This window comes from Rutidosis leptorrhynchoides, chromosome 7 (genome assembly GCF_046630445.1).
Source record: "Rutidosis leptorrhynchoides isolate AG116_Rl617_1_P2 chromosome 7, CSIRO_AGI_Rlap_v1, whole genome shotgun sequence".
Classification (NCBI taxonomy): Eukaryota; Viridiplantae; Streptophyta; class Magnoliopsida; order Asterales; family Asteraceae; genus Rutidosis; species Rutidosis leptorrhynchoides.
The window spans coordinates 31403646-31421148 of record NC_092339.1 but is presented as its reverse complement, the minus strand read 5'-3'; the positions used below and the strand labels follow the sequence as shown (position 1 = coordinate 31421148).

General features: G+C 34.8%; 2 protein-coding genes and 1 pseudogene across 2 annotated transcripts; all 3 read left to right on the top strand.

Moving 5' to 3' along the window:
• The first annotated feature begins 7030 nt into the window (after positions 1 to 7030).
• LOC139859082 (putative F-box protein At3g20705) lies at positions 7031 to 10669 on the top strand. The gene is given in 5 exon segments (XM_071847896.1): positions 7031 to 7084; positions 7709 to 7935; positions 9943 to 10303; positions 10306 to 10366; positions 10524 to 10669. Coding segments are annotated over 5 exon segments (849 nt in total).
• Positions 10670 to 11754: 1085 nt separating this feature from the next.
• On the top strand, positions 11755 to 12381 carry LOC139859081 (protein ALP1-like). The gene has a single exon (XM_071847895.1). The coding sequence runs from the start codon at positions 11755 to 11757 to the stop codon at positions 12379 to 12381; it is 627 nt and encodes a 208-aa protein (XP_071703996.1).
• A 1245-nt stretch (positions 12382 to 13626) lies between these two features.
• Positions 13627 to 17503, top strand: LOC139859080 (galactoside 2-alpha-L-fucosyltransferase-like; annotated as a pseudogene).

Here is a 17503-nt window from a genome sequence, read left to right as displayed (position 1 = left end):
ACGCTATAGTGATAATTGCCCCATTCATTTTAATACACGCAAACCAACGTGTCTTAAACTCAAATAACATACGTCCGTTAAAATGCTAGCGCTCTAGCTCGGACGGGGATGTCAAGCCCTATGGATCCATATACAATTATTCGCGCCCACCAGTCCATATCCTATGTACTGGCAGCTACTAGTTACCAAAGCTAAGGGATTTTCGGTTTAACTCAGTGTAGAATTTAGTATGTACTTGTGTCTTATCGCGTTTAAAATAAATTGCATGTATTCTCAGCCCAAAAATATTTAAAGTATTTAAAAAGGGAGACTATAAACTCACAGTTCAATATTGCGATTCAATATTGTAGGTAAATTGTGTAGATGTAATGATGGTAGACGACTGTATGGTTAGCCTTGGATTCAAGAACAATACCCCGAACAATACCCAATATTTCCTTAGCTTAAAGCGGTTTGAAACCCGAATTAAAACACCCTCGTATATACTTTATTATTATTAAACTTAAATTAAAATTATAATTATAATTATAAATATAAATTTAAATTTACAGAAGAAAGAAAAAGTGATTATATTTCGTCGAGTAAGCTGGCCTTTTATAGGCATGTTTCCTGATTTTGGTCCCCATGCGATCGCATGGATTTTCAGTGCTTTTGCCATGCGATCGCATGGCCGCCTGAACCCCTTTTGTTTGCTAGTTCGTCGACATCAAATAGTTTTTACTGTAGCCCATGCGATCACATGGGTTTTCAATGTTTTTGCCATGCGATCGCATGGCCGTCTTTTCCATTTTTGTTTGCTAGTTCGTCGACATCAAATAATGTTACTGTAGCAAATAGTGTTTACTGTAGCAAATAGTGTTTACTATAGCAAATCACTGTAGCAAAGTCGTTTTTACTTGTACATATATATATATATATACATACATATAATTGTTCATGAATCGTTGAGAGTAGTCAAAGGTAATTGTATATATGAAACAGTTCTAGAATTTTGAGACTCAATCTAACAGACATTGTTTAACGTGCCAAAATAATAAATCGTATAGAGAATTGGTTTAAATTAGTCGAAATTTTCCGGGTCATCACACATATAATACTCATTTCTCTGCATCGAGACATGATATATGCATACACATATCACCATATATGTTGTTTTCCTTTTGGTTTGGAATTTACACAACCCCACACCCATCATCTTTATTCTATTGTGTTAAATGGATGAGTAAAATATAATCGTGTTAATAAAAGGACTTATAGATATGTATACACCTCACCATCACCTTTAACTTTCCATCACCTTTAACTTTACATACATAGAAACATGCATCGAGATATAAAGATATTATATATAGATATGTGGATATTTTGGTGTTAGTCAATTTTGTTTATATATATACATATTGTATATTATATTATAACACACAAGCACACACATATCACTTCGACATATTTCAATCATTCTTTTGTCTACATGCTAATCTATTTTTCTTTCACAAGTAAACTGTGCACTGGTGGATGTTATTATAATAAATCTCAGACAATTCTTTTTAGTATCGATAGGTACATGTGGGATTGTAAATTAATTATAAAAACTCCTTTCCGTTCATTGTTTTGGAAAATACCACCAAGTCACTATCCTGTTACTGTTGTTAATTGATTATGGTTTTTGTTTCTTTGTAATACTCTAACTCTTTATATACAGACAAGTGGGTTTCTGGTTTATGATCATCATAAACCACAACTTTTCAAATCTCTCTATGCTATTTTTTTTAGTCGACTTCAACCATCATCCATTAAACCATCACCAAAACCCTTTTTGTTGTTGCTACTATTCGGTTTCCTTAGTTTTTGGTTCAACGATTACCATAACAACCACCATAATTATTCAAATACAACACACCTTCATATATCTATATATTACTTCGTAGTATTATTATTATTATTATTATTATTATTATTAAAATACAAATAATAATATATTACAACAAGTAAACGGGTGTTTTAATTCGGGTTTCAAACCATGTTTATTCGGTATTGTTCGTGAATTCAAGGCCAACTGTACAGTCATCTACCATCATCACGTCTACGCAATTTGCCTACAATATTGAATCTCAATATTGAACCGTGAGTTTATAGTCTCCCTTTTTGAATGCTTTAAATATTTTTGGGCTGAGAATACATGCAATTTATTTTAAACGCAATGGACACAAGTACATACTTAATTCTACACTGAGTTAAACCGAAAATCCCTTAGCTTTGGTAACTAGTAGCTGCCAGTACATAGGATGTGGACTGGGGGCATGAATAATTGTATATGGATCCATAGGGCTTGACATCCCCGTCCGAGCTAGTAGCGCTAGCCTTTTAACGGACGTATGTTATTTGATTTTAGGACACGTTGGTTTGCGTCTATTAAAATGAATAGGGTAAACCTTCGTACTGTTTTTATGCGTTAATGGCGATTTACTCTGTACTGTTTCCTCTTCAAATGTGTAAAAGAAACCCTAAATAATCTATACATACACTTACACTCCGAAGAATTTTGATGTCGATGTTATTGTCCGATCTAGATTATCCTAATCGAGATCGAACTAGTGAACAATGAACTAAAGCTCAAGTAAGAAATAGAGCTGAGAATTCAATTATTTATTGATTGTTACCAAAATTGGTTACAAGATTTTACAGAGAATTGGAAAGAGAAGTACAATTGGATAACTGCCTATTACAACAGAATTAAAGCTATTTAACAAAGCTACATTTAACTAATATTGGCGGTCTGTTACTCTTGTTATTTGTTTGTCACGTGCGTTCCATGTGACCTAGTTGAGGTGCAGCTCCAGTAGTCTCATAACAATCCTTCCCCCTTAATGTGATTCTTGTCCTCAAGAATCAAGAGACGAGACATCAAAATTTGGAAATCGGATCATAATATCCTCAATTGGCTCTCAAGTCGCGTCATCAATTGCTCCATTGACCCATTGGATTAGACCGTATATTACTGGTTTGTTATTTCGTTTGACCATTTTATGAGCCAAGATCTTCGATGGACTGTTAGCAATAACTCCAGTGTCATCAAAATGAGGTAATGTACCCATCAAGGGTAGTGTGTCTCCATGGTGACGTTTCAGTTGAGATACATGAAAAATCAGGTGGACTTGAGATGTTGCAGGCAGCTTAAGCATGTATGCTACCTTCCCAATTCGCTCTTCAATTTCAAAGGGACCATAGTATTTAGGAGACAACTTATGTTGCTTACCACCTCTTAGCGTTACTTATCGATGAGGTTGCAATTTAACGTACACCCAATCTTGAACATTGAATTCCTGATCCGTTCGGTGTTGATCTGCAAAATGTTTCATTCGGTCTTACGCACGTTTAAGATGGAACTTCAAGATATTGATTGCCTCTTCCCTTGCTGTAAGTGAACTATCAACAGCTTCCAAATTACTTTCACCAGGTGTATATGTAATCGACATCGGAGGTGGTTGCCCATAAACCACCTCATAAGGGGTTGTACAAATCGAAGTGTGATAATTGGTATTGTACCAATATTCGGCCAACGATAACCATTTCATCCAATCTTTCGGTTTGTCACTTGTCATACATCGAAGATAGCACTCCAATCCCTTATTAACAATTTCAGTTTGTCCATCAGTTTGAGGGTGGTAAGCCGTCGACAATTGCAACTCTACCTTCATCATTTTGAACAATTCTTTCCAAAACAAACTTATAAAGATCTTGTCCCGATCGCTCACAATAATCTTTGGTAACCCGTGTGGTTTGTAAATGTTGTCAAGAAAAATTCATGCCACATCAGAAGCTGTAAATGGGTGAGCAAGAGGTATGAAGTGGCTATACTTGCTTAAACGATCAACTACTACAAAAATGACCGTTTTGCCTTCAGACTTTGGTAATGACTCAATGAAGTCCATTGATATCTCTGTCCAAATTCGGGTGGGAATGGGCAAAGGTTGTAGCAGACCCGGATAACTACTCAAGTCGGGTTTGCTGCGTTGGCACACCATGCATTGTCGAATATACATCTTGACCTGTGTACGCAACTTTCTCCAATAATAACAAATTATAATACGATGAATGGTAGCACTTACTCCCGAATGGCCACCACTTGAGTCATTGTGGAAGTGTTTGATAATGTCTAGCCTTAGCGTTTCATCTGCACCAACGACTATCTTTCCTTTGCGTTTGAGTACCCCATTAGTGAAAACATAATGTTTCTCCATTGCACTCCCATTCTGTAAAAGAGTTATGATTTGTTGTAAATCGACATCCTGAGCTACACTTTGCCTAATTCGTTCATCAAAATCCCCAAAGACTGTTGTAGCAAACATTTGTTGTAATTGAGCCTCACCCCTTGATAATGCATCCACTGCCCAATTATCACTTCCCTTTTTACAGACAATTTCGTAGTCGTAACCCATTAATTTAGGCTACCATTTCATTTGTGTAGGCGTTGTTATTCGTTGGTCCAACAAATATTTAAGACTAACATGATCGGTGTGTATTTTGAAGTGTCTATCAAGGAAATAACCTCGCCATTTTTCCAAAGCATGGATGACCGCTTGGAACTCTTTCTCATATGTAGACAAAGCTTGGAGTCGAGGTGATAACGTTTTGCTCAAAAAAGCTATGAGATGTCCTTCTTGTTGTAAGACCGCGCCTATGCCCACACCCGAAGCATCGGTCTCAATCACAAATTCTTTGTTAAAATTGGGTAACTTTAAGACGAGTGAAGTTTGCATTGCTTGTTTTAAAGTTTCAAACGCCTGAGTTGCATCGTCAGACCATAGGAAGGCATTTTTCTTCAAAAGTCTTGTAAGTGGTTGGGCAATAGAAGCATACCCTTTAATAAACCGGCGATAATAGCCTGTTAGGCCCAAAAAAACCCCTCAATTGTTTAATCGTCTTTGGCAAAGCCCATTTGGCAATAGCTTCCAATTTTGTTGGATCCGTCGCTACTCCCTGACCCGAGATTACGTGGCCCAAATACTCTACACTTTTGGTCATGAAAACACACTTAGATTTTTTTGCATACAATGTATGTTGCCTCATGGTCAGTAAGATTGTTTCCAAGTGCTTGATGTGCTCTTCTTCATTTGCGCTATATACTAGAATATCGTCAAAGAATACAAGTGTAAACTTCAGGAGAAATGGTTTGAACACGTCATTCATGAGAGCTTGAAATGTGGATGGGGCGTTTGTGAGACCGAAAAGCATCACAAGGACCTTCATGTGTACGAAATGCGGTCTTGCTATGTCATCGTCAAACATACGTATTTGGTGGTAACCGGATCTTAAGTCAAGCTTTGAGAATACCTTCGACCCGCTCAATTCATCAATAAGTTCTTCTATGATGGGAATAGGAAATTTATCTTTGATTGTGTGATTATTTAGCTCACGATAATCAACACACATGCGCCACGTACCATCCTTCTTTTTAACCATGACTATAGGTGCCGAAAATGGACTTTGGCTTGGATGAATGACCCCTGATTCCAGTAGCTCCTGAACCATGGACTCAATCGCATCTTTTTGGGTTGGAGGGTGTCGATAGGGTCAGATGTTTAAGGGTTGAGTTCCTTCTTTAAGAGGTATTCGATGATTAAAGCTCCTTTTTGGTGGTAAAGTGGTTGGTACTTGGAAGATATCATCAAAGTTGTTCAACAAATTTTGTACACCTACTGACTCTTTTTCATTCTCATTTGCAGTTGGTTCCATTGTACACAATGTAGTAGGATGCATGCATAAGTACATTGCATTGAGGTGTGCTTGTTGACTTATAAAACTTTTAGCTACCTTTTTCCCATTGAACCATTCTGCCATAGTTTTTTTCATACCCCTCAATTCCACACGCTTGCCATTAAAAGTGAACAACATTATCAAAGCTTCGAAATTCCATTCAATAACGGCAAGTGTCCCAAGCCATTGAATTCCAAGTACCATTTCACACCCTCCTAACGGTAGTAAGACCATATCACTTTCAAATGTGACACCATTAATTTTCCATTTAAGCCTTTGACATTGATGAGTACTTCTAATTTGATTTCCTCCTGGAATAGCAACACTCATAGGTACAATTGAGGTCATAGGACCACCAATCTTCTTAGCGGTTTCGAGATCTAAAAAATTGTGAGTACTACCCGAATCCAAAAGGATGTGTATGGGATGTGAATTGATTTGACCCGTGACCCTCATGATTTGATAAGCACTCGTACCCGTTAATGCACTTAATGAAATTTGAGGAACTTCATTGAGAACATGCACCTCCTGATGGCTATCTTGATCCTCATTTTCACTTACACCATCATAATTTTCTTCCCCACAACCCAACACCTCAATACTATATATTTTCCCATTGCATTTATGACCCGGTGTATAACGTTCATCGCAATAGAAACAAAGATTTTTAGACCTTTTATCTTCATATTTTTTTTGTGACAAGCGTCTTTTAATGGGCTGGATAATTCGGTCTTTATCACTATTATATGGTGTTATTGGCAAAGTTAATTGAGGCCCAGTAGTAGAAGCCAAGGATAAGTCTTTAGTACTCGGCCCAAAATAGGTATTCTTTGAAACAAATCCAGACGTATTTGTTTTAGGAGTAGGTAAAAGGGGATTATACCTCTTCTTGGTAACAGCGATTGTATCTTCCTGCAACTTTGCTAATCCGTAAGCTTCCTCAAGCGTTTTAGGTTTGAACATGCGTACGGTCAATTCGATCTCCTTGTTTAACCCCCCAAGAAACAAGCTAATTGCCTGTTTTACACTCAATTCCACCTTGTTAAGCAACACCTCAAATTCTTCAAAATAAGCTTCCACCGTTCCTGTTTGTCGTAAGTTTTTGAGCTCAACAAGAGGATCTTCAATTACTGTACCGAATCTTCTTAGAATAGCTTCTTCATACGTATCTCAATCGACGTCAACACCGTGGAGCTTGATGAACTGTTGATGCCAAGTTAGGGCTTTTTTATGAAGATGTATTGACGCAATTCGTACCTTCTCCTCATCTTCAATGCCATCGACTGAGAAGAATTGCTTACACCGGTATAACCACTCTTTAATATCGGTACCGTCAAATTGTGGAAATTCTATTTTTGTTAACCCAGAGTGTTGAAATTGATTCCGGACACCGTCGCCGTTCTTCAATTTGTTAATTTCTTCCGTAAACCAGTTGTGTTGAATCATCATATGCTCAATTCTACTGTTGATTGATGCAATGGACTGGTTTAATTGACCAAACGCCGCCTTCAAGTATTCCGGCATCGATTCATATCCAATCGGACCGGATCTTGTTGAATTCACCATCTCTTCTTAGTTTCTTCAAATCGATCTGCTACACTGCTTCGTTTGCCCAGAGAAATTGAACGTGAAATCTGATACCACTGTTATTGTCCGATTTGGATTATCCTAATCGAGATTGAACTAGTGAACAATGAACTAAAGCTCAAGTAAGAAATAGAGCTGAGAATTCAATTGTTTATTGATTGTTACCAAAATTGGTTACAAGATTTTACAGAGAATTGGAAAGAGAATTACAATTGGATAACTGCCTATTACAACAGAATTAAAGCTATTTAACAAAGCTACATTTAACTAATCTTGGCGGTAAAGTCTGTTACTCTTGTTATTTGTTTGTCACGTGCGTTCCATGTGACCTAGTTGAGGTGCAGCTCCAGTAGTCTCATAACAGTTGAAAGAGCTGCCAGAAGATGTAATCATTGATATACTGTCACATGTTCCTACCAGATACATCCTCCATTTCAAATCCGTCTGCAAATCATGGTATGCCCTCTTTCAAAACCTTAATTTCATCTCCAAACATTTCCAAAATCAATCCACCATTTCAGATGCATCTTTCATTTTTACACTTGAAAAATACACCACACCAACTTCCACATCGGATCATACCGTTGGTTTGTGATGTTATGCGAGGTGTATACGAAATACTACTATTTTTAATATGAAATACGGTAAAATATGATACAAGTTTTATTTATTTATCTAGATGGGATATACCTAATCCTTGCTACAACACTTATAGGCAGTGTACCTAATCATAGAGTAGTGTATTTTTTAGTAAGTCCGGTTCGTTCCACAGGGAGACGGCTTATTGCGTACACTATATTTTTTAAACAATTATATTTGTATAAATATATATATATATATATATATATATATATATATATATATATATTAGTAATATAGTAGTAATAATATATAAAAGGGGGGTTTACCGTTTTTTGACCGGTTTGTCGATTTTTTATTTTAAGCGTAAAGATAAATGACAATAATATAAATGACAGAAGTTAAATTGAGATAAAGTAAATTGCAGTAATTAAAATGACAGTAAATAAAGGTACGATGAAATATGAAATAAAAGTATTATGCTTATTTAAACTTCCGTAATCATGATGTTTGACGTTTTGATTTTAATTAATTGTTACCCGGGTTAATTGTCCTTTGTATTGGTTTATTTGATACCTATTTGGTTTTTGTCCATAATAGTCCATCGGTCATAATTATAAAATGCTCGTCAAATTAACCTTATTCCCGAAGTCAAATATTTCAACTAATTAGGGATTTGAACTGTAACAAGGTTTTAATACTTTGTTTAATGATTACACCAGGTTATCGACTGCGTGTAATCCAAGGTTTTAATACTTTGTTAATAATTACACCAATTATCCTTGTATGTAATCCACCCCTGTTTTAATGAGATATGAATATTAATTTACCCACTTGATCAGAATGAATAATCAATTACCCAACCCAAATAATTAATTAAATGATTATAATAGATTTCGTATGAACGTCACTAAATAGGACAACCACAATCATTATTAATTATTAAGTTAATTAATTTGAAGATAGGTTCGACAGACTCCAATGAGTTATCACTCAATTAGACAATACCCCCCATCTATTAATAGTCCATAGTCCAATGCCCACAAGTGTCGGTCTTTTGTTCAAACATTAATTATGGTACAAAATCAAATAACCCCGTCATAATATTTAGTCTAACATCACGATTACTTCGGCTCAAATAAGCATAATAATAACTTAGTTACGAGACATTAATTTAAAAAGGAAGAACATAGCTTACAGTGGTGATTAATCACGTAGCGTTACATGGACAGAGTTTCAACTTACAAAACCTTAAAACATTTCTTGCATTAACCCAATTATTATTAAACTTAATTTAAACTTAAAATTATAAATATAAATATATATGTTTTCTTACAGAGGAAAAAGAAAAGAGAGTGTGTAGTTTTTTCGTCGAGCAGAAGCCTGGTATTTATAGGCATATTTTCTGATTCTGATGCCCATGCGAGTGCATGGGGTTTCAGTGCAAATCTCATGCACTCGCATGGGTTTTATGCCTATTTCCCATGCGATCGCATGGCCGTCAGATCCAGCTCACATATTTTTTGTTTTCTTGCTTGTTGACATATTATTATATATAATATATATATATATATATATATATATATATATATATATATATATATATATATATATATAATTTATATTAATTATATATATATATATATTATGTTATATTCTTGTGCATAGTTGACTCGTAATTTTAGGACCATTGACTCGCGCGTTGATGCTCGGTTTATGTCCCGGTTCTGAATTTTCGAACGTCCTTTCGTACGCTTAGATATCTTGTACTTTGCGTTTCGCGACTTGTACTCTTGTAATTTGTAGACGTTATTCATCAATAAATTGAACCACTTGGATTGTATCTTGTACATTTGAGCTTTTTGGTCATTTGCGTCTTCAAATCTTCATTTGCGTCTTCAGTCTTCGTACTTATTTATTTAAACGAATATCACTTGGAAATAGAACAATTGCAACTGAAATCTTGTCTTCTTGAAAGGATATTGCTATAAAATATATGTTCCTTTTTAGCATTATCAGTTTGATCTTATCTGATTCTTCCTATAAATCCATTAAAATCCCAATTGTAATCGACGTTTTGAAACCGTTAGATGTTTGCGGGAGCTGTAACGGGTTGATTTGTTTGAGTATTTTGCGGCTTGATTCGATTATTTTGTTGTGGAATCCTTTTACTGGGGTATTTAAAGAGTTGCCTACTTCTCCTATTGATCATCTTCGAGCTAATCATCCATCACAGGTTGTGTTTGGTTTTGGGTTTGATGATGTTGTAAGGGACTACAAGGTGTTGAGGATTTTGCCATATGGTCCTTTGTTAAAGCAAGTTGAGATATACTCGTTGAGTACGAATTCATGGAGGGAGATTCAGACTCCTATTCCTCTTTTTTTTACTTCAATGAGTCGGCATGTAGAGTGTTTTTGAATGGGAAGTTTCACTGGGAGGCCGGTAAATTGATTGTGTGTTTTGATCTTCACGAGGAGATGTTTAATCTCATTCTGATGTAGAGTGTTTTGATCTTCCAGAGTGTTGGGGTGTGGATTAAAAGGTGAGTTTTTGTTGGAGAAGGCTAATAAACAACTGGTTATGTATGATCTAATTTCAGAAAGGGTTCACAATTTGGGGAATCATGAGGTTGCTGCCCGTTTTCAGGTGTTTAATCACGTTGGAAGCTTAATTCCAATTGATGGTGGGAAGGTTGCCACTAGGGCTAATTTATCATGTGTGGTTCCTGATGCTTTCTTTGTTTGAAAGATGGACTTGAGAATTAAGTAATCTTCTCTATGCTAATCAGTTTTCGTTTCAGTCTATTAGGAAAGTTACCTTGTTTAAGTTGTTGAATTTACTTCGTACTCAGTATCTTGTTTATGACTGTTAGACCACAGATAACGCAGGCGTTTGTCTCCTTAACCCGCCCACAAACGCCCGAAATGGGGCGTTTGTCTGGGGGCGTTTGTCACAAAAAAATGCTGGTACAAACGCATGTATTGACGACGTGGCACGTTTTGATTGGACCAAATATCATAGCCGTTGGGAAAATAGCCGTTGGTATTTTTTTTCCCCTCTTTTTCTTCTATAAATACACACTCTTTATTCTCATTTTTCACACACTAATTCACTACACACTCGCATATATATAAAAGTTTATATATTCTTTTTGTTTTAGAAACAAAAAAAATATGGATTTTTTAGCCTTAAATATCGATTTGTTATTCGATTCAACGTCGTCCGAAGAAGAGGAAGAAATCCAACCAAGAACTCGTTTTCAAAGACAACCACGACGTTTTTTAAATAGAGATCGTGAAGCAGCTGGTGAATTATTGTGGAACGATTACTTTAGTGAAAATCCGACGTTTCCGGACGACATTTTCAAGAGACGATTTCGGATGCGCAAAGTTTTATTTCTCCGTATCCGAGACGGTATTCTTCAACACTCTTATACTCCTAATGCCCCCGATCATTTTACTTTTTTCCAACAACGTCCGGATGCACTTGGACGTCTTGGTTTCTCAACTATTCAAAAAATAACTTGCGCGTTACAGCAATTGTCGTATGGGATGACAGCGGATATATTTGATGAATATATTAAAATGGCGGAAAAAACGGGTTATGTTACTTTAAATAATTTTTGCAAGTGTATAATTGACTTATATGGGCAGGAATATTTGAGGAAGCCTAATGCAACTGACATTGCTCCGTTGTATTCGGCGCACGAGGAGAAACATGGTTTCAAGGGAATGTTGGGTAGTATTGACTGTATGCAATGAGCATGGAAAAATTGTCCCGTTGCATGGAAAGGTCAATATACGATAGGTGATCACGGTCACCCGACGATCATGCTTGAAGCGGTTGCTTCATACGATATGTGGATATGGCATGCGTTTTTTGAGATGGCGGGTTCAAACAATGACATTAATGTGTTAAATCATTCTCCGTTGTTTGATTCCCTTCGTAAGGATAAAGCAGCACCTTCACCGTTTGAAGTAAACGGAAACCATTATCCCTTTGGTTACTACTTGGCGGACGGGATATATCCCGATTGGACAACACTAATAAAGGGGTATTCGACTCCTATTGAAGAGCCTAGAAAAAAATTTACTAAATTTCAAGCGAGTGCTAGAAAGGATGTTGAGCGTACATTTGGTGTTTTACAAGGTCGGTTTGCGATTTTAAAAACACCGGCACGAGTTATGAGTGTTAATAAGATGAGAAGGATAATGTATAGTTGTATTGTTATGCACAACATGATACAAGAAGATAACGGGTTTGCGTTAAGTACTTGGGAACAAGAATGGTTAGATAAACCCAAAAACCGGCCTCGTCGCAATATTCGGAGAAGGGTCAAAGATCGTCGATCACGAGAGAAAGAGATTCTCGATCGAGACGTGCACGATCAACTTCGTGAAGATTTAACGGCTCATATTTGGAACCTCCCGCCAAACTTTCGCTCGATGCAAAACTAGTGTTTTTTTTTAATAATGTAATGTAATGTTTTTTTTTGCGTGTATTTTTTTTTATTGTAATGTTTTTTTTTTAATAATTAATGTACTTTTGTCTAATTTATTTTATTTTTGTATTAAACAAAATAAAAACTAATTTAAAAACAATTAAAAAAGAAAAAGAAAATACCACGTCACAGTCTTATCATGACAAAAGCCTCCCATTACAACTCCCCCCCCCAAAAAAAAAGTCATGGTCCAGTCACAGTTTTTCCCCAAAAAATGCACCTCACCCACTCCACGTCACAATCACCAATATCTGTGGTCTTAGAAATATCCTTAGTTAGTTAGTTAGTTAGTATCATGTTCAAAAGAAATTAGTTAGTTAGTTAGTATCATGTTCAAAAGAAATGACATGCATTTGTTTGTATGTTAAACTAAACTGATGGACACATTATTTAACAAGTTTAGTTTTTCATAGTGCCTCTTGTTTTTACTTACATTTTTTACAATATACAAATTTGAATATGTCAGCTTCTTGAACGAGTTCTAATCATGATTGGAGGACAGAAAGGTGGGTAACAAACTAAATATGCTATGGGAACCTTCTTTTGTCTATATAAAAATAATAAACCTTTGATCACGTATATATAGTTTCTATTATATTGCTAAAATGATGATTTCATTATTAAACTATTTTCTTTGTTAAGAAAAAATTAAAAAGAAAAAGAAAATATTCTAAGCATTTGATGTCATAAATCTATTTATTTTACAATTAAAATAAATCACATTAATTACTCCATTTAACTCCGTATCTATACCAAATTAGAGTTTCTTTATATTAAAAAAAACACACGCCACTGTACAAAAGATGTATACTCCATCCTCAATAATCGTTAGATACGCTGCTTTTTTCCAGATCAAAATAACCATATAAAAGACGCCCTTTGAAGAATGAAGATACACTCACTCCTCATCAGCTTCTTCTTCTTCCTTTCAGGTTAGGGTTCTTCTTCTTCCTTTCAGGTTAGGGTTTCTTTCTCCTAATAATTTAAGGTTTATGTGTTGTTACTCGATTATTACTTTTACTCTGTTTCTAGGGTTCTAATTTTTTTACCTTTCATCTTTTTGCTTAACATAACTGTTTTCTGACTTCTAAGTCGTTAATCGAATTGATGAAAGATTATTGCTTGCAAACGCATCAACTACTTATTTTATTATTGAATTGTTGATTTTTTTTTTCCTTTATCTGCTAGAATAAAATCTCATATGCTGCTATTCAAACTTACAATCGATTTCACTTCAGTAAGCATTTTCTTTTCTTTGTATAGTTATGATTTCATGTTTATCAATTTAGTTAGTTCTTTTGTTGCATCTCAGTTACTGTAAGTTACGATTTCTGTACGTTTTTGTATAGATGATGATATCAGTTTGTTTTTTATAACCCTAAATGTGTTTATTATATAATATAGATTGTGCTTTACGAATTATAAAGAGGAATTGAATAATATGTATGGTGTTAGATTAAATGCAGGTACTTAAAGATTGAAGATTAATAGTCATTCTGAAAGTGCATAAAACGTGTTTGATGAAATGTCCGAGATTAATGCAGTTTTATGGTATGAACTTCTCTTGCTTGCTAATTTATGAAATGCGTATCCTTTTGTTTGTTTTGTCTATGAAAATATGTTAAAACCTTTTGCTTTGACAATATGGCAATTTCAATGCTAAAAAAACACGCCTATTTTTTTTTATTTTATTGAATTGCTGTACCAATGCCCCAAATATTGAGCAGTTCAATTCTGCACAGTCCTTTTTTATGATATTCGATTCATCTTATTCTTCCATATTCAAGTTTAAATTTGCTCTGTAATTAGAAGTTTTTGTATTCATTATGGTTTTGAGCAGGTGAATGTATACAGAATCAACGTGTTTATGATAAAATGTCTCAGTGAAACTATTCAATGTATAATAATTTTCCTTTTGTGCTTTCGATTTGTATGTAGTGGATCTCAAAGAAAAACTTTCTATCTATTGTTCTTTTAGTTGGGATTTTGCAGTTCATGATACTTTCCTCCTTGGATTCTCAGGTTTGTCCACTACAGATACTAGAGTTTCAGCTACAGGTTTGTAATATAATCCAATTCGATTATATTTTTGAAGGTTCGTTCTCTAATATGGTATTAAACTGTTTCATTCTTCTCTTTATCTTTTAAATTTTAAATTAAAAGATATACACTTGCTATTAACCTTTGAAAAAAAAGATACTGGATGCCATTAAGATATGATGTTTGAGAAATTTCAGGCCTACTGAAAATAATTACTTTGGCTTAATGGCTTGCAGCTCCCTTTAAATGTATAAGAATGCTTAAGCAAATAGTGAAGGCTGCTGCAATTTCGATCCAATGGTATACTACCGAGTCAAATTTTTTTCTTTGGGCTTTATATCTAACAAGTTCAGTTGGTCAAGTTACACCCATGGTTTTTATATCTAACAAGTTCATTGCTTCTTACTTCTTGCTCTTATTGAAAAGTGACGATAAACTGTTTTCGTTGCTTTAAACTTTGATCTGAATATATACATATAATGATGGTAAGTAATTATAAGTTCAAAGTGATAGATGATACTTTACTGAAAAATGTTATGCTATTAGCATAAACTCATGATGGAGGCTGCTATATGTTATTCTAACTTAAACTGTTATTGCTAGATTATTAGTTGATAAAAAAAATTCCTAATTCTTACCTTGGTGATCTTAATTGATATTTTTATAAAGGTGATGAAATGGGTGGGTTGGATCAAAAAAGAAAAACTGCAATGTGTACTTTTTTTTTTTAATATTATATTATAATTCATATAACAGAATGCATTGTTTTTTAATAGGTAAGGCTGGCTATGCAAAGTACAAGTTTATATATATTAAAGCAATAAATATGATTCAAGAGATTAATCAAAGGTTACCGAAGAATAGACGGATGGGATAGTGGCGTTGTCTTATTTAGCGAAATTCATAATTTTTTATTTTGTTAGGTTGAAAATTTATGTTTGTGCATAATGTATTTATTGGAGAGAATTCACTATTGTAGTTCATGACTCGTATGAAGTGGTTGTATGACATATGAACCTCGGTTAAATGTAAAGCCTTTATTAAATCAAATCTTTGTGCATGTCTGAATAGATACAAGCAAACTACTTTGTATTGTATTATCATCTTTCCTTGAACAGTTCTTTAATTTGTTTTAACAATTTTCTCTTGAATAAACCCGTGATTTCACGGGTAATTTCACTAGTATTTGATAATAGCTCTAAATAAATAATCACATATAAATTTGTTTTGGGAACCTGATGTGGCTGGCACAAAGCATTGACTTGTTGAGAGCTGTATATACAAAATAGCTATTATATTTTTTTTTTTTTTCTTTCATCCTAATAATAAAGTTCTGGTATATAGGAAAGAAAATGAGGAAGTTGGTTGGAGTTTTTGTTGTTTTTTTCATCAGTTTATTAGTCTCCTCTGTTTCCAAATTTTCAACTCCTCGCATTGATTCTGCAGTGTTTAGGTCTCCCACAGGTATATACATTTTTGTGTTTTGATTGTTATACTTGACTTTTCGTTTTAGGTACACCCATCAATAACTATATTATGTAGTTAAGAAAAAACAAATGTTTTTTTTTTTTTTTTTTTTTTTTTTTTGAGTTTCAGTTTAGGCTCCCACGAGGCCACGAATCATTTCTCGATTGAAATTGTCTCTTGCCTCAGTAGGTCTGAATCAATAATGTACCGAAAACCATCATTACATAAGCCTCCTTATTTCAGTTCAAGATTACATCAATATGAAGCACTTCACAAACGATGTGGGCCACACACAGAATCCTACAACCGAACCATCAGAAAACTAGATTGCGGTCACTCGATTGAAGATGTTCATGAACCTTCAGATTGTAGATATCGTTTACAGATAGCAGCTGATGGAATAGGAAACAGAATCCTGAGCCTAGTAGCATCAGCATTTCTTTATGCTGTTGTTACAAATCATGTCCTTTTAGTGTTTGAAGATAAGGGTGATACATCTGATCTCTTTTGTGAACCTTTTCCTGAAACAATATGTTTTCTACCACAAGATTTTCCCATAAGAAATCAGCTTCGAACCTTGAATAAGTTGTCACCAGAGAGGTACGGTAACATTTTGAAATGTTCAAGAATTTCATCATCTTTTGTGTATCGTCATCTAATTTTTGGCTATGATGATAATGATCAACATTTCTTTTGTGATCAAGATCAAAGCTTTCTTCAAAATGTTTCTTGGGTAATCGTGAAATCACTTTTTTTATTACATCCCGTCTTTGTTCTTGATAAAATCGTCTGAACAAGATTTAGCAAATCTCTTTCCAGAAAAAGATAAAGTTTTTAACTTTATTGGTGGGTATTTGTTCTTACCCTCAAATTCTGTTTGGGATTTTATAACCAGATACTACAATGCATACTTAGCGAAATCAGATGAAAAAATTGGTATTCAAGTCAGAACCTTTGATCCTAAATCAGCAGTTCTTTTCAATAATATTGCTAAATTTACATCAGATCGGTCTATAACAGATACTGTAGTCGCTTGTTCGTTAAAGAATAACCTAATCCCAAAAATAGAGAAACGAATCCGTTACCATCGCAAAAGGAAAAGGAAAGTCAATAGCTGTTCTAGTAACATCATTAAGCTCTATATATTTTGAGAAAATACGAGATATGTACAAGGAACATTTGACTGTAGATCATGATATGATTGGAGTGTTCCAACCGAGTTTTGAAGGGACTCAGAAATTTGATAACAAGATGCATGATAGAAAAGCATGGGCTGAAATGCACTTACTGAGCTTGACCGATAAGCTGATAACGAGTCCCTGGTCAACCTTTGGTTATGTGGCTCAAGGTCTCGGAGGATTAAGACCATGGATCTTAAACATGTCATACAATGAAACGATGACAAATCCTACTTGTACTCGAGCCGTATCAGTGGACCCTTGCTTCCATTTTCCACCCTCTAATGGCTGTAATGAAAGATGTGGGGTTGATACTGGGCAATTGGCTCCTCATGTTAGGGGCATCGTGAGAACATGAAAAGGGGTCTCAAATTAGTTGACCCAAGGGGTTAG